Source organism: Rhinopithecus roxellana, chromosome 1 (assembly GCF_007565055.1).
Source record: "Rhinopithecus roxellana isolate Shanxi Qingling chromosome 1, ASM756505v1, whole genome shotgun sequence".
Classification (NCBI taxonomy): domain Eukaryota; kingdom Metazoa; phylum Chordata; class Mammalia; order Primates; family Cercopithecidae; genus Rhinopithecus; species Rhinopithecus roxellana.
This window is the reverse complement of record NC_044549.1, coordinates 59,923,156-59,938,961: the sequence shown is the minus strand read 5'-3', so window position 1 is coordinate 59,938,961 and position 15,806 is coordinate 59,923,156. Positions and strand designations below refer to the sequence as shown.

General features: G+C 39.0%; 1 protein-coding gene across 1 annotated transcript in view; it reads left to right on the top strand.

The window, feature by feature from the left end:
• Nucleotides 1-15,806, top strand: part of FRMD4B (FERM domain containing 4B) — a 210,977-nt gene that overhangs the window by 178,585 nt on the left and 16,586 nt on the right. The window contains 9 exon segments of the mRNA XM_010357713.2: nt 4,222-4,298; nt 6,296-6,434; nt 6,958-7,099; nt 7,987-8,120; nt 8,210-8,248; nt 8,250-8,330; nt 9,484-9,709; nt 13,440-13,496; nt 15,167-15,314. Coding sequence (XP_010356015.2) covers nt 4,222-4,298; nt 6,296-6,434; nt 6,958-7,099; nt 7,987-8,120; nt 8,210-8,248; nt 8,250-8,330; nt 9,484-9,709; nt 13,440-13,496; nt 15,167-15,314 — 1,043 coding nt within the window.

Here is a 15,806-nt window from a genome sequence, read left to right as displayed (position 1 = left end):
TTTTTTTGGCTGAAGTTTGACAGTAGCCTCAGATATTTAGGAACCATTGTAATAGCGGGTTGGGATAGGGCAGAGGTGATTTCTTGTAGTTCTTCGAGTGGAATCTAACTATTAATTATAGATTTCAACAAAGTGGCTTAAATATTCTGCACATTCGTTTCATTAAATAAAGTATAATCATCTGCAGCAAATTATTCTAAAACCGTCAATCTTTTTTCACTTTATCTTAGGATTAAGGGAATTTCTTGTGATTACAATATTTTATATAGCTCAGTTTCAAAATACGGCTGGATTCCAGCACTATCTTCTGTGTCAGTTTTAAATTTTTGACACTTTATTTTTTTAAGATAAGATTTGTAACCTTAAGATAAATTCTCCTCCTGTTGTAATTTCTTGATTATCTCTTTGTTAATGTTATTTATGTTGCTCCTCTTTTAATATTTTATCTATTTACTTTTGCAATTGCAAAGTAATCCCAGATATTATTCTTCGGTCACTCTTTACTTCCTTCTTTTGATACCAGAGGGCACAACTGATCATTCAAGATGAGTGTAGAGCAGAAAGAAATCTAGAAGACCTAATTTATAGTTTTATTTTCACCTTGCAACTACTTCCCTTTCATCACTAGCAGCATAAATTTTATCTAAAAACAACATAGTGTTCAAACTCTTAGCTACTAGCAGGTGCCACATAGACAATAACAAATACTCATTAATTATTATTATGCTTATATAATGATCACTGTAGAAAACATTCTAGTTCCATACTCTTAATTGTAATCCAGGACAAATAAAGCTCCTCTTTTTTTTTTTTTATTTCCAAGAGTGAAATTTTTGATTTGGGCAAAATACATTTTTCTGTTTTAATATGAAAATTGCAAGTGTATTTGTACATACACATGCATATATTTTATATATATATACACACACATACATATATGTAATAGTGCTACCCTATATGGGCACCAATATTGTCCAAATAATAGCAAATGGGAAGCATACTTAGCTTCCTTGTATCTTCCTTTAAACTTTGATCTCTTTCTTCAAATACAGATCGTTAGTCTGAAATCCCCTCGTGCCTGTTCTTGTTTTTGAGATGGGTTTTCATTCTCGTTGCCCGGGTTGAAGTGCAATGGTGCGATCTCAGCTCACTGCAACCTCCGCCTACCTGGTTCAAGTGATTCTCCTGCCTCAGCCTCTCAAATAGCTGAGATTATAGGCTCTCGCACCATACCCAGCTAGTTTTTGTATTTTTGGTAGACATGGGGTTTTACCATGTTGGTCAGGCTGGTCCAGAACTCCTGACCTCAAGTGATCCAGCCACCTCGGCTTCCCAAAGTGCTGGGATTGTAGGCATGAGCTACTGCGCCTGACCAAACCACTGCACCCGGCCCCATCATGATTTTGACCAGAGGGTGCCTTTTATTTATCTTCTAAGATAAACACTGGAGAAAGGGAGGAGAATGAACACCGTTCAACTGCCTGCCCTGTGCCAGGTGCTGTCTGAGGCAAGGTGCATGAGCAATCTTTCAGCAAATGAATTCACCTCAGCTCCATTGCCGTTTTTAGAGCTGCATCCTGGCCGTTGGATATGAAGAGTCCAGAAGTAAAAAACACAATAGGAGAATGATTTCAGCAATTTCAAAAGAAAAGCCAGCTTATATCCAGCTGCCAGCTAGATCAAGTACCACTACAATGAGAAATATTTTCCTAGCAACTTCAAACATTGAAAAGAATTAAAATGGTAATAATATTTAATGTTTAAAACAGGGAGCTTACAACTCATTATTACAACTCATTTGACAGTGAAAATCTCACTCTTGTATAAAATAGACCAACCTATATTCATTTTTTATATATAAACTTTTATTATTTTAATTTTGAGAAATTCCAAGAGTCCTAAAAATATGACAATACCTGTACAACCACTTAAATAGATGTTACTAATATTTTGTCATACTTACTTCATCCTATTTTTATTAATAAAAGAAAACATTGCTAGTGATATTGAAGTTTCTATACAACGTACCCTTCATACCATCTGCCCACAGAAGCAATCACTGAATTTTGTACCATTCCAATCCACATTTATACTATTATATGCACATATATGAAATCATACTTTGCACAAACTTTTAAGATTTCAGGCGGGGAAATGAACTGCTCTCTGCCTTTCATACTTAAAACCCAGCCTTGTTCCCATAACCTTGTGCAAATCCAGTTACAATCTAATTATTTCAAATTCTCTAAGCCGAAGTCCTTCACCTTTTAAGTAGAGTTTTTCCTTGCAGGGAGCATATTTGCTCTCAATGCAGGGACAGGCTGAATGGAGTCCAAAGCGCTAGGGTTTCACATTTGTAAGTGATAAGAGGGGGAGGTGGTGACTTTCAGAGATCACGTTTCAAGTCCAGCCCTGGTTTTTATGTGTGTGGGAATGGACACAAAGGAAAACACAGCTGAGCTGCATTGTAACTCTTCCTGTAGAACCTGTTCATGTCCAGGGTGAGTAAACTAGGGTAGAAATGTCTTCCTAAAACAGCCTCCAGTGAAATTTGTCCTTGGATTCAAAGCAACTTACTTCCCAGGAAGTATCGGGCAAATCCCAACTGCCCCCCATTTTAGAAAGATCTCTTTTCTGGGAAAATCTGCCACTGAGAACTTTGCCCTCCTCTCCCTGATGGGAGGAAAGAGTAGAATTAGGGAGGTGTCACTCGGTAGAGTTGCTGATGTCAGTAGTGTGTCAGCCGTGGGAGGCTCAGTTTGTGAAATTGAGTTACACCTAAGTGTCTTACGAAACTCAGTTCAGAACTCACCGGAGCTGCCGTCTGGGAGGGGGAGGTTGGAAGAACCCTGAGGTTTTCCCTCACATTTCTGTCCCATTTTTGGAAACTCTGGATTTAAAGAAATGAAAACCTCAAGTTTGTGGAGATTTTAAGAAATGGGTATGTAGCTTTATACTTCTATTAATTCCTCTTTGAACCTGAGTGAGTGTTGTGGTTATAGACAGCCATGTGTGCAGACCACGGAGGGCTGTGTTTTTAGGGAGTACTGGTTTATTACACTGTTTGAAATTGGGGGGTCCAGTCTGAACACTTTTTTTCCCATGCCAGTGTATGTATAGAAACCTTCAGCTCATTTTGTTCCTTTACATGATGAGGTTTACATGTCTGTGAAAAGCCTGGGTTCCTGTATGTCAGGAAATAGTTTTGCTGATAGTGCATTGCAGAGAAGTGCTTATTATTTAGACTATTAAAAATAATCTTGTAAGATTCTTTGAACGTAATTTAAAATCCAGCCAAAGTCTAATAATATAATGAAACCTCTGTGCTGTTATTTTCCTAATCAAGTCTGGGGGCAGAGAAGAGGAATTTGACCATGAAGTCTAAGTTGACAGGACAAACCAAGGCTCAGGATAGTACAGTGTCTTATAAAGAGCTTAGGAAACAGTCCAGAAAACACAGCAAGGCATCCTCAATTCTGTGAATGAGCCGCTTTCTATCAAATTATTTGGTTTTCAAATGCACATTGCTAGTAGTTTGTTTCTCCCAATCAAACTGACAACAGCAATAGACTATCAGTAGTGTCTATATCAGAGTGTGCAGACATTGGGAGCTATGTTCAAAAACTGGAGGTTCTAGCTCAGAAACCAAGAAGAGGCTCTGGTGTTCCCTCCTACCCCTTCTCTGCCCCCAATTACTGGTGCTAGGTTTCCGTGGCATTTAGGGGAACTCTCTTCATAGGTAGGAAACTGGTATCTCAGAGAATCACCCCTGCATAGGGGTTCCGTTTTACTTTCACTTTGCATTCTTTTGAAATTCAGTCTCTGATGTTATTGAAATATCCCTTTGAATATCTTTCCATTTAACTATGAAATCAACATCTTTGAGAAGGCTGGTGCTTACTGGAATCTGTGCAGATTTCCTTATTATATAGTTGAGTCAGAGGAAAAATAGTGTACATGTTCTTCCACAGATGGTTGGTTTTATTGTTCAAGGAAGATTTATTGGCGAGGTGAATCTTATTAGTTAAAGATTGCTGTCAGAAGAAGGAATAAAATGGTTTCAGGTCATAGTTGATTTGTAAAAAGGCTGAATCACATATTCATACTTCATCGTATCAGTGTACCTTCTTGGAACTTATAATTGTTTGATTATTAAGCTGATTTATAGACTGAGTAAAAATAAGAATAAATAACACTGCCTGGCTTTTCTGTTTTCTTTAGTTATTCCAATGGAAACAGCTGGAGAACTTATATTTCCGAGAGAAAAAATTCGCTGTTGAAGTTCATGATCCACGAAGGTGAGGATCAAAGACTTTTCTCAGTGTGACCCAGTTACTGTACAAATAATGCTGCTATCAACATTTGTGTACATGTTTTTATATGAACATATGTTTTCATTTCTCTTGGGTATATACCTAGGAGTGGAACTGCTGGATCAAATGGTAACTATCTTTAACCCTTTGATGAACAGCAAGCAAGGCTGCTTTTCAAAGTGCTGCACCATTTTACATCCCAAGCAGCAGTATATGTGGTTCCAATGCCGACACATCCTCACTGACACTTGTTACTTTTAGTTTTGTGTGCATGTATAGTTTATGCCATCCTAGTGGGTTGAAGTGGTACCTTCTTGTGGTTTTGATTTGCATTTCCCTCGTGACTAATGATGGCTGAGCACCTTTTCATGTGCTTCTCAGCTATTCATATATCTTTAGTAGAGAAATGTCTATTCAGATCTTTTGCTCATTTAAAATGTTGGTGTTCTTGGTCATTAAAAAAAAAAAGAAAAAAAAGCCAAGTTATCAACATTAACTGAAGTCAGGATGTTGGTTCTCAAATATCTTAGGAGAAATTCTTCTCCCCCACCCCCCTGCCAAGACAGAGTCTCACTCTGTCACCCAGACTGCAGTGCAGTGGTGCAATCTTGACTCACTGCAACCTCTACCTCCCAGGTCAAATGATGCTCATGCCTCAGCCTCCCAAGTAGCTGGGAGTACAGGCATGCACCACCACACCAAGCTAATTTTTGTGTTTTTAGTAGAGACAGGCTTTCACCAGGCTGGTCTTGAACTCCTGACCTCAGGTGATCCACCCGCCTCGGCCTCCCAAAGTGCTGAACCATGGCACCTGGCCTTAAGAGAAATTATTAATCAGTCCTTAGTGGGAACTTTTCAGTCCCAAGATGGTTATGGATGGTTAGAGGCCAGAGGGATGGGAGGAAATACCTGTGATAAAAAGGTGACCTGAAGAGATAAGCAAAATTGCTACAGAAGAACATTAGTAACGCATCATACACACACAGTCTGTCTGCCTCTTGCCTGTTCTCTCTCTCTTTCTCTCTCTCTTTCACTCCCCCTCCCTCCCTTCTACCCTCCTTTCCCTCTTCCCCTCTCCCTCCTCCTCCTCCTCCTCCTCCTCCTCCTCCTTCTCCTTCTCCCCCCTCCCCTTTCCTTTTTCCATCTGGTGTACAAGCAGCACTCTGGACAGTTTTGGACTTGCATATTTTCAGCCATTATCATTAAGTGCATTATCTGATAATGTCAGAGCCAGCCAAATCTACCTACATTTGAAATGCTCTTTTACCTTGAATTAGGTGCTCATTTCACACTTGGTTGCTGCATCTTTAAAATCTTATCCCGGTCGGGCGCAGTGGCTCACGCCTGTAATCCCAGCACTTTGGGAGGCCAAGGTGGGCGGATCGCCTGAGGTCAGGAGATCAAGACCATCCTGGCTAACACACTGAAACCCCGTCTCTACTAAATATACAAAAAATTAGCCAGGCGTGGTGTTGGGCGCCTGTAGCCCCAGCTACTCAGGAGGCTGAGGCAGGAGAATGGCGTGAATCCAGGAGGCGGAGCTTGTAGTGAGCCGAGATTGCGCCACTGCACTCCAGCCTGGGCGACAGAGCGAGACTCCATCTCAAAATAAATAAATTAATTAATTAATTTTAAAAAATCTTATCCCATTTATTCCTTACCACTTGTGATGGCTATACATCCTTAGAGTTTCTAACTAAAAGTTTTTGTATAATCTCTAATTTGACTGATTCTTTATCAGCTTTTGAGTTCATGTGTATGTGTTTTTAAACATGCTGTTTATCCAGAAAGAGATTACTTAGGTCTGAATTGTTTTGTTGTAAAAGGAGAAAATCAGAAACTTGGTCGCCATTTGCATAAGAGTTTTTGCAACAGAAGACAAGTAAGAGGAACATGCCTTGTTACAATGCTGCTCGCAGGGTACATTTTGCATCATGCTGGGCCAGAGGGGAATTATTTGAGTGCTTTCTTAAATTTTTCAGGATTTCAGTTTCAAGAAGAACCTTTGGGCAAAGTGGCCTCTTTGTGCAAACATGGTATGCTAACTCTTCTCTCATCAAGTCCATTTGGGTAATGGCAATTAGTCAGCATCAGTTTTACCTGGACAGGAAACAAAGCAAAGTAAGTAACTGGCATCATTTCTATAGGGACAGATTCCCATTTTGCATTCTGTTTAGAAGATAAGCCTTCTCACAAAAGATGCAAGCACATATATTTTTGCTCTCTGAGTTTTTTTTATGTTTAACTTCCAACTATTTCAGATTTTTTATATGTTTAAATGATGGACAATATATAAGCTGCTTTATAAGTTGTAAGACTGGCCAGCTTGTTGCCATACATGTTTGTATATACTGGTGACACTGCTGGTGGTGATGGTGCCGGTGACATTTTAAAGTTAGTAACTGAACCACACCATGAGAAAATCATGTATAGTTATTAAAACATTTTAACTACAAAGCTTAAGGCTTGTGGGCTTTTTGTTTTGTTTTGTTTTGTTTTTTTTTGGTCTGAAGAATGCCACTTGAATATGTGAAAATTCTAAATTATCCTCTGTGTTGACATTTTTATTGTATGTTAACTTAATTGTTTTATTAATTTGAAGTATGTTTGAGTTAATTCTGTTTCATTGTTGTATACCTCTTAGGCAAAAATTCCTTCAGCCAGGAGTTTAGACGAGATTGCAATGGATTTGACAGAGACAGGAACACAAAGGGCCTCCAAGCTGGTGACACTGGAGGCGAAAAGTCAGTTCATCATGGCAAGCAATGGCAGTTTAATCTCCTCAGGTAACATCTTGGGATTAGAGAATGTGCAAGCCATCTTTATTTTGTTTGTTTTTTCGTTCATAAACCACTTCTAAATTCATCTTTTAATCCATTCTTTTGGAAATAAATAAGCATGTCAATAAATATGTATGCAACAGCTTTGAATAAAATTTTAAGGCTAAGTTTTTAAAGAATATGTAGAAAGTCAAATTATAAATAGGTTGTGCATGTCATATGAGATACAAGGATGGTGAGTTCCTTGGTGTGGCTTGAAAGAACATATTCCACAGCAGCTGCTTTTTCCAGCAATTAGTTTTTGATACAGATAATTGTCTAATTCTCCTTGCAATATAAAATGCTGCACAAACATGATTACAAGCATACCCCTCAAATGTGATAGCTTCCCCTAAGCCCTTCCTCTGTAAAAATTCTGGAATCTCTTATCATTAACTATATGTAACTTTACTAAAATGATTCGTCCCATCTAAATCTCACTGTCAACTTGTGAATCTGAAGCATGACCTTCCTTCACACAGGTTTTTCTTTTCCTTGCTTGCTTACTTTCTAGAAGAACACTTGAAACAACTCTTCAAGGACCATCTTACCTTCTCTTCTGCTCAGAAAAATGAAAATTTTCCTTGGGTGTGTCTGGGACATTAAACATTTTATCATTACCCCCAAAATGACTGAGCCAGGATGCAAAAAGGACACATTTTCTTACCAGATTCTGTTTGATACCCAGAAGAATGAGAAAATGTTTTCTAGTTTCCTTTTATTATGTTGAGAAACAAGGAGAAAAGAAATAAACTACCATTTAATAGCTGCTTTAGCTTAAAAATCCTTTGTCCCTTCAAAAGGAAGGAAACATCCCTTGTATAAACCTTCCCTGCCCTTCCCTCATTCCCTAGGTTCTCAAGACTCAGAAGTTAGTGAGGAGCAAAAGAGAGAAAAAATCCTTGAACTAAAGAAGAAGGAGAAACTATTACAAGAAAAACTTCTGAAAAAAGTTGAGGAGCTTAAGAAGATCTGTCTGCGGGAGGCTGTGAGTCTGCTTTTTTGGGCTCATCGAATTGTGTTTGACAACTTTGGCCAGTGTCAATCATCCGCTCTTGATTCTGTCCTGTTTTACAGGAGCTCACAGGCAAAATGCCAAAGGAGTATCCCCTGAACAGTAGGCGAGAAGCCTCCTCAGGTCAGAAGACGTGTGGGTACTGCCTTCAAATTAGATGACAACTTGCTGCCGAGTGAAGAGGTATGAACAATGCCTCTGAGCCTTTCAATTAATCCTGAGACAGGAAAGCTATCCAAGTGTAGTGGACTTTTTCCTTTGGTTTTTGAGTCTCTGCTGTATGTTATCTCACCAGCAGAGATGGATTGTTTAGACCAAACTGAACTTTTTCTTTCATGCCCACTCCAGTCAAAATTGAGTTCTCACTACTTTACTCCCCAAATTATAGACAGCATTCAGTGAACTCCAAATGTTTCTCAATTGAGAGGCAGTATTATAAGAATTAAGAACTCCAGCTTAGGTTCATTTACTTAAAACTAAATAATAGCCTTTGGCAAATAGTTTAGCCTCTCTAAAGTCTCAATTCTCAGGCCTCAGTTTTCCTCATCTGTAAAATGGGGGTAATGATTGGACTTCCCTCCAAGGGATCCAGTGAGCATTAAATGAGATAATACATGCACAGCACTGAGTTACAATCAAGTTAAAATATTTGTTAGCCAATATAGAATGTATAATACTTTCTCATTTGCATGTCATCAGCCAATATGACCATACCTATGTTTCTTGTAGAAATTTGACCATCTTAGCTTTAGAAAATTATATCTGTTTTCTTCTTTGGAAATCTTTGCTATCTATTGAGTGCCCACTGTGTACCCATCTCTGAGCTAAGCAATGCACATGTATTATCTCATTTAATCCTCATCCTACTTTCATAAGGTAGGTGTTATCTTCATTTTACAAATGAAAAAAACTGAAGCATTAAAAGATGAAACTGTGTATCCAGGGTCATGCAACCAGGAATTACCAGGAAGAAGATCAATCCCAAATTTATCTGTCTCTAAAGCTATGCATATGAATATAACCTTCTGCATCCATGAGCTTTGAGTTAAGAATATATCCATAAAAACAGTGATCTTCTCCCAACCAACTGAATGAATGAAAGGCCATTCCCTTCCTTGAACAGGGAAGAGGTTTGGACTAATGAGAAGTTCAAGTTAAGACGGGTAAAGGAAAGTGTTTGACAAGGATGTCTATGCAGTAAAATTTGGGAAGACAGTGTTCTCCAAGAACAACTGGTCCAAGAAAGTGCACAGGAAGTTTTATTACACAATGCATGTAAGAGTTGGTCGTATGTGTCCATAAAAATAAAAAATAAAAAATCATTGTATAAATGCAGGATCCTGCTTTGCAAGAACTGGAGAGTAATTTTCTAATACAACAAAAGCTGGTGGAAGCTGCAAAGAAACTTGCCAATGAGCCAGACGTTTGTAAAACTGTGAAGAAAAAGCGAAAGCAAGATTACACAGATGCGGTAAAAAAGCTTCAGGAGATTGAAAATGCAATAAACGAATACCGAATTAGGTGTGGAAAGAAACCCAGCCAGAAAGCAACAGTGTTACCAGGTTAGTAATACGTAAGGTTTGTTTTTTGAGTCCCCTAATCAATACTTAATGGTATGTAGCGTGTCCAACCCAGTTACCAGTTAATCTGGTGAGAAATAGAAAGAAGAACCAGATGATCAAAACTAAGTTTTCTTTTTTATTTGTAGACAGACTTTCACTCTTGTTGCCCAGGCTGGAGTGCAATGGGGCAATCTCGGCTCACTGCAACCTCCACCTCCCGGGTTCAAGTGATTGTCCTGTCTCAGCCTCCCAAGTAGCTGGGGTTATAAGCATGCACCACCACACTCAGCTAATTTTGTATTTTTGGTAGAGACGGGGTTTCTCTATCTTGGTCAGGCTGGTCTCAAACTCCTGATCTCAGGTGATCCACCCTCCTCGGCCTCCCAAAGTGCTGGGATTACAGGCATGAGCCACTGTGCCTGACAAAACTAAGTTTCTTAGAATAAAAATTGTTTGGAATTTCAGTTTTGTAAGTATGTAAACTTGATTAAAAATTTCTGTAATTTATGAAGGCTAAAGATATGGGCAGCACGGGCACAGAGCTCCACACCTATAATGCCAGCACTTTGGGAGGCTTAGGTGAGCAGATCACTTGAGCTAAGGATTTTGAGACCGCTCTAGGAAGCATGGTGAAACCCCATCTCTTCAAAAAATATTTTAAGAATTAGCCAGGCATGGTGGTGCACACCTATAGTCCCAGCCACAGGGGAGGCTGAAATGGGAGGATCATTTGAGCCCAGGCAGTCGAGGCTGCAGTGAGCTATGATTGCACCATTGCACTGCAGCCTGGGTGACAGGGCAAGACCCTGTCTAAAAAAAAAAAAGAAAAGAAAAGAAAAAAGAAAAGTAAACATAATTAAAAAATAAAGATATAGGCAAATGGTCATGATATAACATGAAATGCAGAAAAACCAGATATAAAATTGTTACCACAACATGATCCCAATTTTATAGAAACATGCACACACAAAGACTGGCCAATAAATATTTCAAAATACTAATAGTTGTGAAATTTCAAGTAACTTAATTTTCTTCTTAATGTTCTTCTGTATTTTCCAAGTTCTCAACATTATGTATTTATGACTTTCATTTTCAGAAAAAAAAGTAAACTGAGAAATCCCAGGTAGATTTAAAGTCCAATTGACCTTACATGTTTATTGGCATGGTTTTCAGCCTGGTGATTGCAATATGATTGTATTTTTTTGATTCTAAGAGTTTTTTTTTCTTTACATTTTAACATCTATGAAATTGGGATAGTTTTGTGGGGTTTTTTTGTTTGTTTTTGTTTTTGAGAAAGAATCTCTCTCTGTGGCCCAAGCTGGAGTGCAGTGCTACCATCAAACCTCACCGCAGCCTCGACTTCCTGGGCTCCAGTGATCCTCCTGCCTCAGCCTCCCTAGTAGCTGGGACTATAGGCGCACACCACCATGCCCGGCTAATGTTTTGTAGACATGGGGATTCACTGTGTTGCCCAGGCTGGTCTCAAACTCCTGAGCTCAAGCAATCCTCCCGCCTCAGCCTCCCAAAGTGCTGGGATTGCAGGTGTGAGCCACCACGCCCAGTCTTGGGATAGTTCTAAACACACTAGATGGTGTGTTACAATCATACTTGGCAGTACTTTTTCAATTAATTTATTTTTTACTGGTACTTAAAATATATATCTTAGATTTGATTAAATAAGGTAAGTGAGTTTAGAATATACTTGGGTGTAGAGCATATGATTTACAAAGCAGACGTTGCTTTTGGAAAGGGAATGTACAGCATCAACACACAAGTGTTAGTCCACTACAGCTGGAGAATGTAGAGTAGCTTTGACTGAACGTGAAATCCATGTGGCTTGGGGGTGGTTAATTTCTGGATCTACAGATATGGGTTATTAGCATTGTGCTTAACTTCATGACCATTTGCTATGGCCCATTCATCCTCAAACTGTGCAAAATTCAAATGGTCTCCTTTACAGTGAAAGTATGCCTGACAGCTGACTATACTGGCACCTTGCCTTCAAGCTCCACTGTGTGTCTAATAGAGAGTTCACTTGTCTCTGATACAGCTTAACATTAGAGATTGGTTGGAGAGCTTCCCTTCATAATGGTTTTGAAATTTACATTGAAGGATTATATTTGCCTAGGAATTTGTGCCAAAGCACTCAACTGAATATGGAATGATTTGCAAATGCAGATCAATGCATCTGAGATACTTATCTTTACTGAATATGTTTGTGGGGTTTTTTTGTTTGTTTGTTTTTTGTTTTGTTTTGTTTTCTTTTGAGACAGAGCTCTCTCTGCTGCCCAGGTTGGAGTGCAGTGGCATGATCTTGGCTCACTGCAACCTCTGCCTCCCAGGTTCAAGCAGTTCTTCTGCCTCAGCCTCCCAAATAGCTGGGGTTACAGGCATGCGCCACCATGCTTGGCTAATTTTTGTATTTTTAGTAGAGACAGTGTTTCACTGTGTTGGCCAGGTCTCAAATTCCTGACCTCCAGTCATCTGCCAACCTCGGCCTCTCGAAGTGCTGAGATTACAGCTGTGAGTCACCGCACACGGCCATGTTCTTTAACATTTGATGAATACCAGCAATAGTCAGAGTGGTATGGCCATTGCCAACCAGAACGCAGTGTCTAGGTAACTAAAGATTTAAGTCTAGCTAACATTTACTGAGCATTTGCCATGTAATGCTGGGAGCTGGGCCGGGGCTTTACATCCGTTATTCTAACGCCTCACCCCGGCACTACGTGATAGGTACTGCTGTTATCCCCATTGTGGGGTTGAGCCAGGTGATACAGATTAATTTGCCCAAAGTCTCATAGTCGATAAATGGCAAAACCAAGACTTAAACCTAATTCAGTGGTTCTCAACCAGGGAGGCTGGAAATCCTATAATGCACAGGACAGTTCCCCAGGACAGAGGATTATCCAGTTCAAAATGTCAGTAGTGCCACTGTTGAGAAACCTGTTGAAAAGCTTGGCCAGTCATAGTGATTCACACCTTTAATCCCAGTACTTTGGGAGGCCTAGGCAGGCAGATCGCTTGAGCCCTGGAGTTCAAGACCAGCCTGGCCAAATGGTGATACCCTATCTTTACTAAAAATCCAAAAAATTAGCCAAGCATGGTGCTGTGTACCTGTAATTTCAGCTACTCAGAAGGCTGAGGCGGGAGGATTGCTTAAGCGCAGGAGATTGAGGCTGCAGTGAGCCATGATCGCACCATTGCACTCCAGCCTGGGCAACAGAATGAGACCCTGCCCTAAAAACAAACAAGAAAAAAAAAGAAAAGAAAAGCCCTTTCTTTCAGGGAGGGGTCAAAAGCCAAGTTATATTAAGAGTAGATTCTCAAATGAGGATTCAAATGTGTTTTATTTAACATTTAACCTTTATGATAAGAATGGCATGATTTTTCTTTCCAGTTTGTTGGTCGTAAGCACTAAATATGTAGGTAAAGTTTTCTTCCAGTGTAGAAGAAACACTGAAAACTAGTTTAAAACCAGCACTCCCTTGAAGTCTGATCCATTTTAAGAAATAATCTAATGTAATTTTGTACCATATGTAAAATGTTTTGATTTTTGTTAGTATATGGGTCAATTCTTACTACGGTAGTTAATTATTCTTAATGCACTGTAATTAATTACATTTATTGAAATGAAAATAAAATGCACTCCATTGAAAATTGTTTCTCTGAGCCCCCACTAATTGTATAAATGCACAATTGCACTAAAGGCAGTTATTTTTGTTCACAGAAGACATAATCCCCTCAGAGAGTAGCTCTTTGTCTGACACCACCACCTTTGATGATCGTAAGTGGCTCTTCCTTTTTTGGTTTCACAATGTGAGATATTCTGAAATAATTAAGATAATTTTCTTAGTTAAGTAAGGCCTATTTGTTTTTCTTTTGAGAAGAAGTAGAATAAACTAACTTACATTTATGCAAAATGATTGGGAAAGGAAGTGTATGATTAACACCTACTCAGGTTAACTCAGTATTAATAACAGGACCACAAAAATCACATGACCTCAGGAAATCAGAATGCCCTCACAGGAGTATCTAAGTCTCTCAGTAAGGACTTCAAGGCTCTCTAAAGTGTTTCTTAACTTTTTATTTTGAAGTAATCATAGACTCATGGAAGCTGCATGATTAATAGAAAGACTCCTTCACCCAGCTTTTCCCAATGGTGACATTTTATGTATCTGGAGTCCCATATCAAAACCAGGATATTAGATTGTACACTTTATCACTGTATTCATCACAATATGAAATAAACTTTCATATTCTAGATAAAGGAAAGTTTATTTTACTTAGGAAGAAAGGCACAGTTAGACATTGGGCTACCTGTCATTTTGTTGTTTCATAGGGGCAGGCTGTATTGATTGTAATGGCCTGTATTTGTTCAATATATTTTTCTTTTCTTTTCTTTTCTTTCTTTCTTTTTTTTTTTTTTTTTTTTTTTTTTTTTTTTTTTGTTTGTTTGTTTGTTTTTGAGATGGAGTTTCGCTCTTGTTGCCCAGGCTAGAGTGCAATGGCGCGACCTCAGCTCACTGCAACCTCCGCCTCCCAGGTTCAAGCAATTCTCCTGTCTCAGCCCCCCAGTAGCTGGGATTATAGGCGTTAGCCACCACGCCCGGCTAATTTTTGTATTTTTAGTAGAGATGGGATTTCACCATGTTGGTCAGGCTAGTCTCAAACTCCTGACCTCAGGTGATCTGCCTGCCTCGGCCTCCCAAAGTGCTGGGATTACAGGCATGAGCCACCGTGCCCAGCTGTTCAATACATTTCATTATAGAATGGGTTTACTATCAACCAGTAGAGTATTTCTTTGTCATCTCTTGTACTTAATCATGATTGAGTTGTGGTATGACTTGAATTCCAGGAAACCACCCGCACACCGCTTTATCTTCCCCAAGTTTTATGGTGCATAAAATTTCACCACTGCAGAATTTTTCCTGTGAGCTGATGTTTGGTCATGTTTGCCATCCCTCTTTGAAAATGTAAATATCAGTGGGAAACATAACAAGCCTCTAATGATGCAGCGTAAGTCAGTTTCCTTACTTTCAATGACAGGATAAGCCTTTGGCCAAAGAGGCCTAAAAACTTTGAAAGTAAAGGTGAACAAAAACGATCCAGGCCAACTTCCCCTTGGTTCACACTGGAAGTTTTCTTTAACATAGCTTTTTAAAAGCTGCGGTATTACCCATTCCCCTTGAGTGCTTTACTTACTCAGAGTGACACCTGTTGAATTTGGCAAAAGATGGTTCAGGTCCCAGAAGAGTGTTCAGTAATTTCATTTTTTCTGGTGTATAAAATATAAAAATTAACTTCTTGAAAGTTATGATCTTCTAAAAATATCATCTTTGGAAGAACGCTTTGTTCACTAAATCTTCCAATTTCTTTTTTGAGATGTTGGCAAGATATTTATTTACCTGTTAATTGGCCTACTTATTTTTTCATTCACCCATTTACTTATTATAGCCAGTGATGCCTTCACTCTTGCTGGGCAGCGATCAAGTTCAGTACCTCATTCTCCAAGAATTCTTCCCCCCAAGTCTCTTGGTATTGAGCGAATCCATTTCAGAAAGTCGTCCATCAATGAACAGTTTGTGGATACCAGGCAGTCCAGGTGAGATACCAGGTAGTCCAGTTGAGAGGTCGTATCGTCAGTAAGGTTAATGCCTCACAGCTAGGAAAATTTTCCTCCAAAATGCAATGTATGGTTGATACATTTTTACATGTTTTTATTTATCCTTCCAAAAGATGTTATCTTGTAAAACTAGGGCATAGAAACTAACCCAGTTATTTGTTGTTCACAGCAAATGAAAATGTTTTAAATAAGTCTTTTAAAATGCATTTGACCATTTCCTTGACTTTAAAGTCTATTTGATCTATATTAACTTACAGGGACATTAATTATCATCTGGATTTGGACATACTGTCCACAGTTCAGTTTCATAGTCACTGGTCTAAGGAAATTGTCACTAAAGTCCACTCTGCCAAACCAAGTAGCAGGACTGATTTGCAGTCCTGCAAATACACATGGAACTTAAACTCATAATCTGTAAAATAGATAATCCAAGCATTTTCCCAGATATCTCAGGGAAATATTATCAGGGCA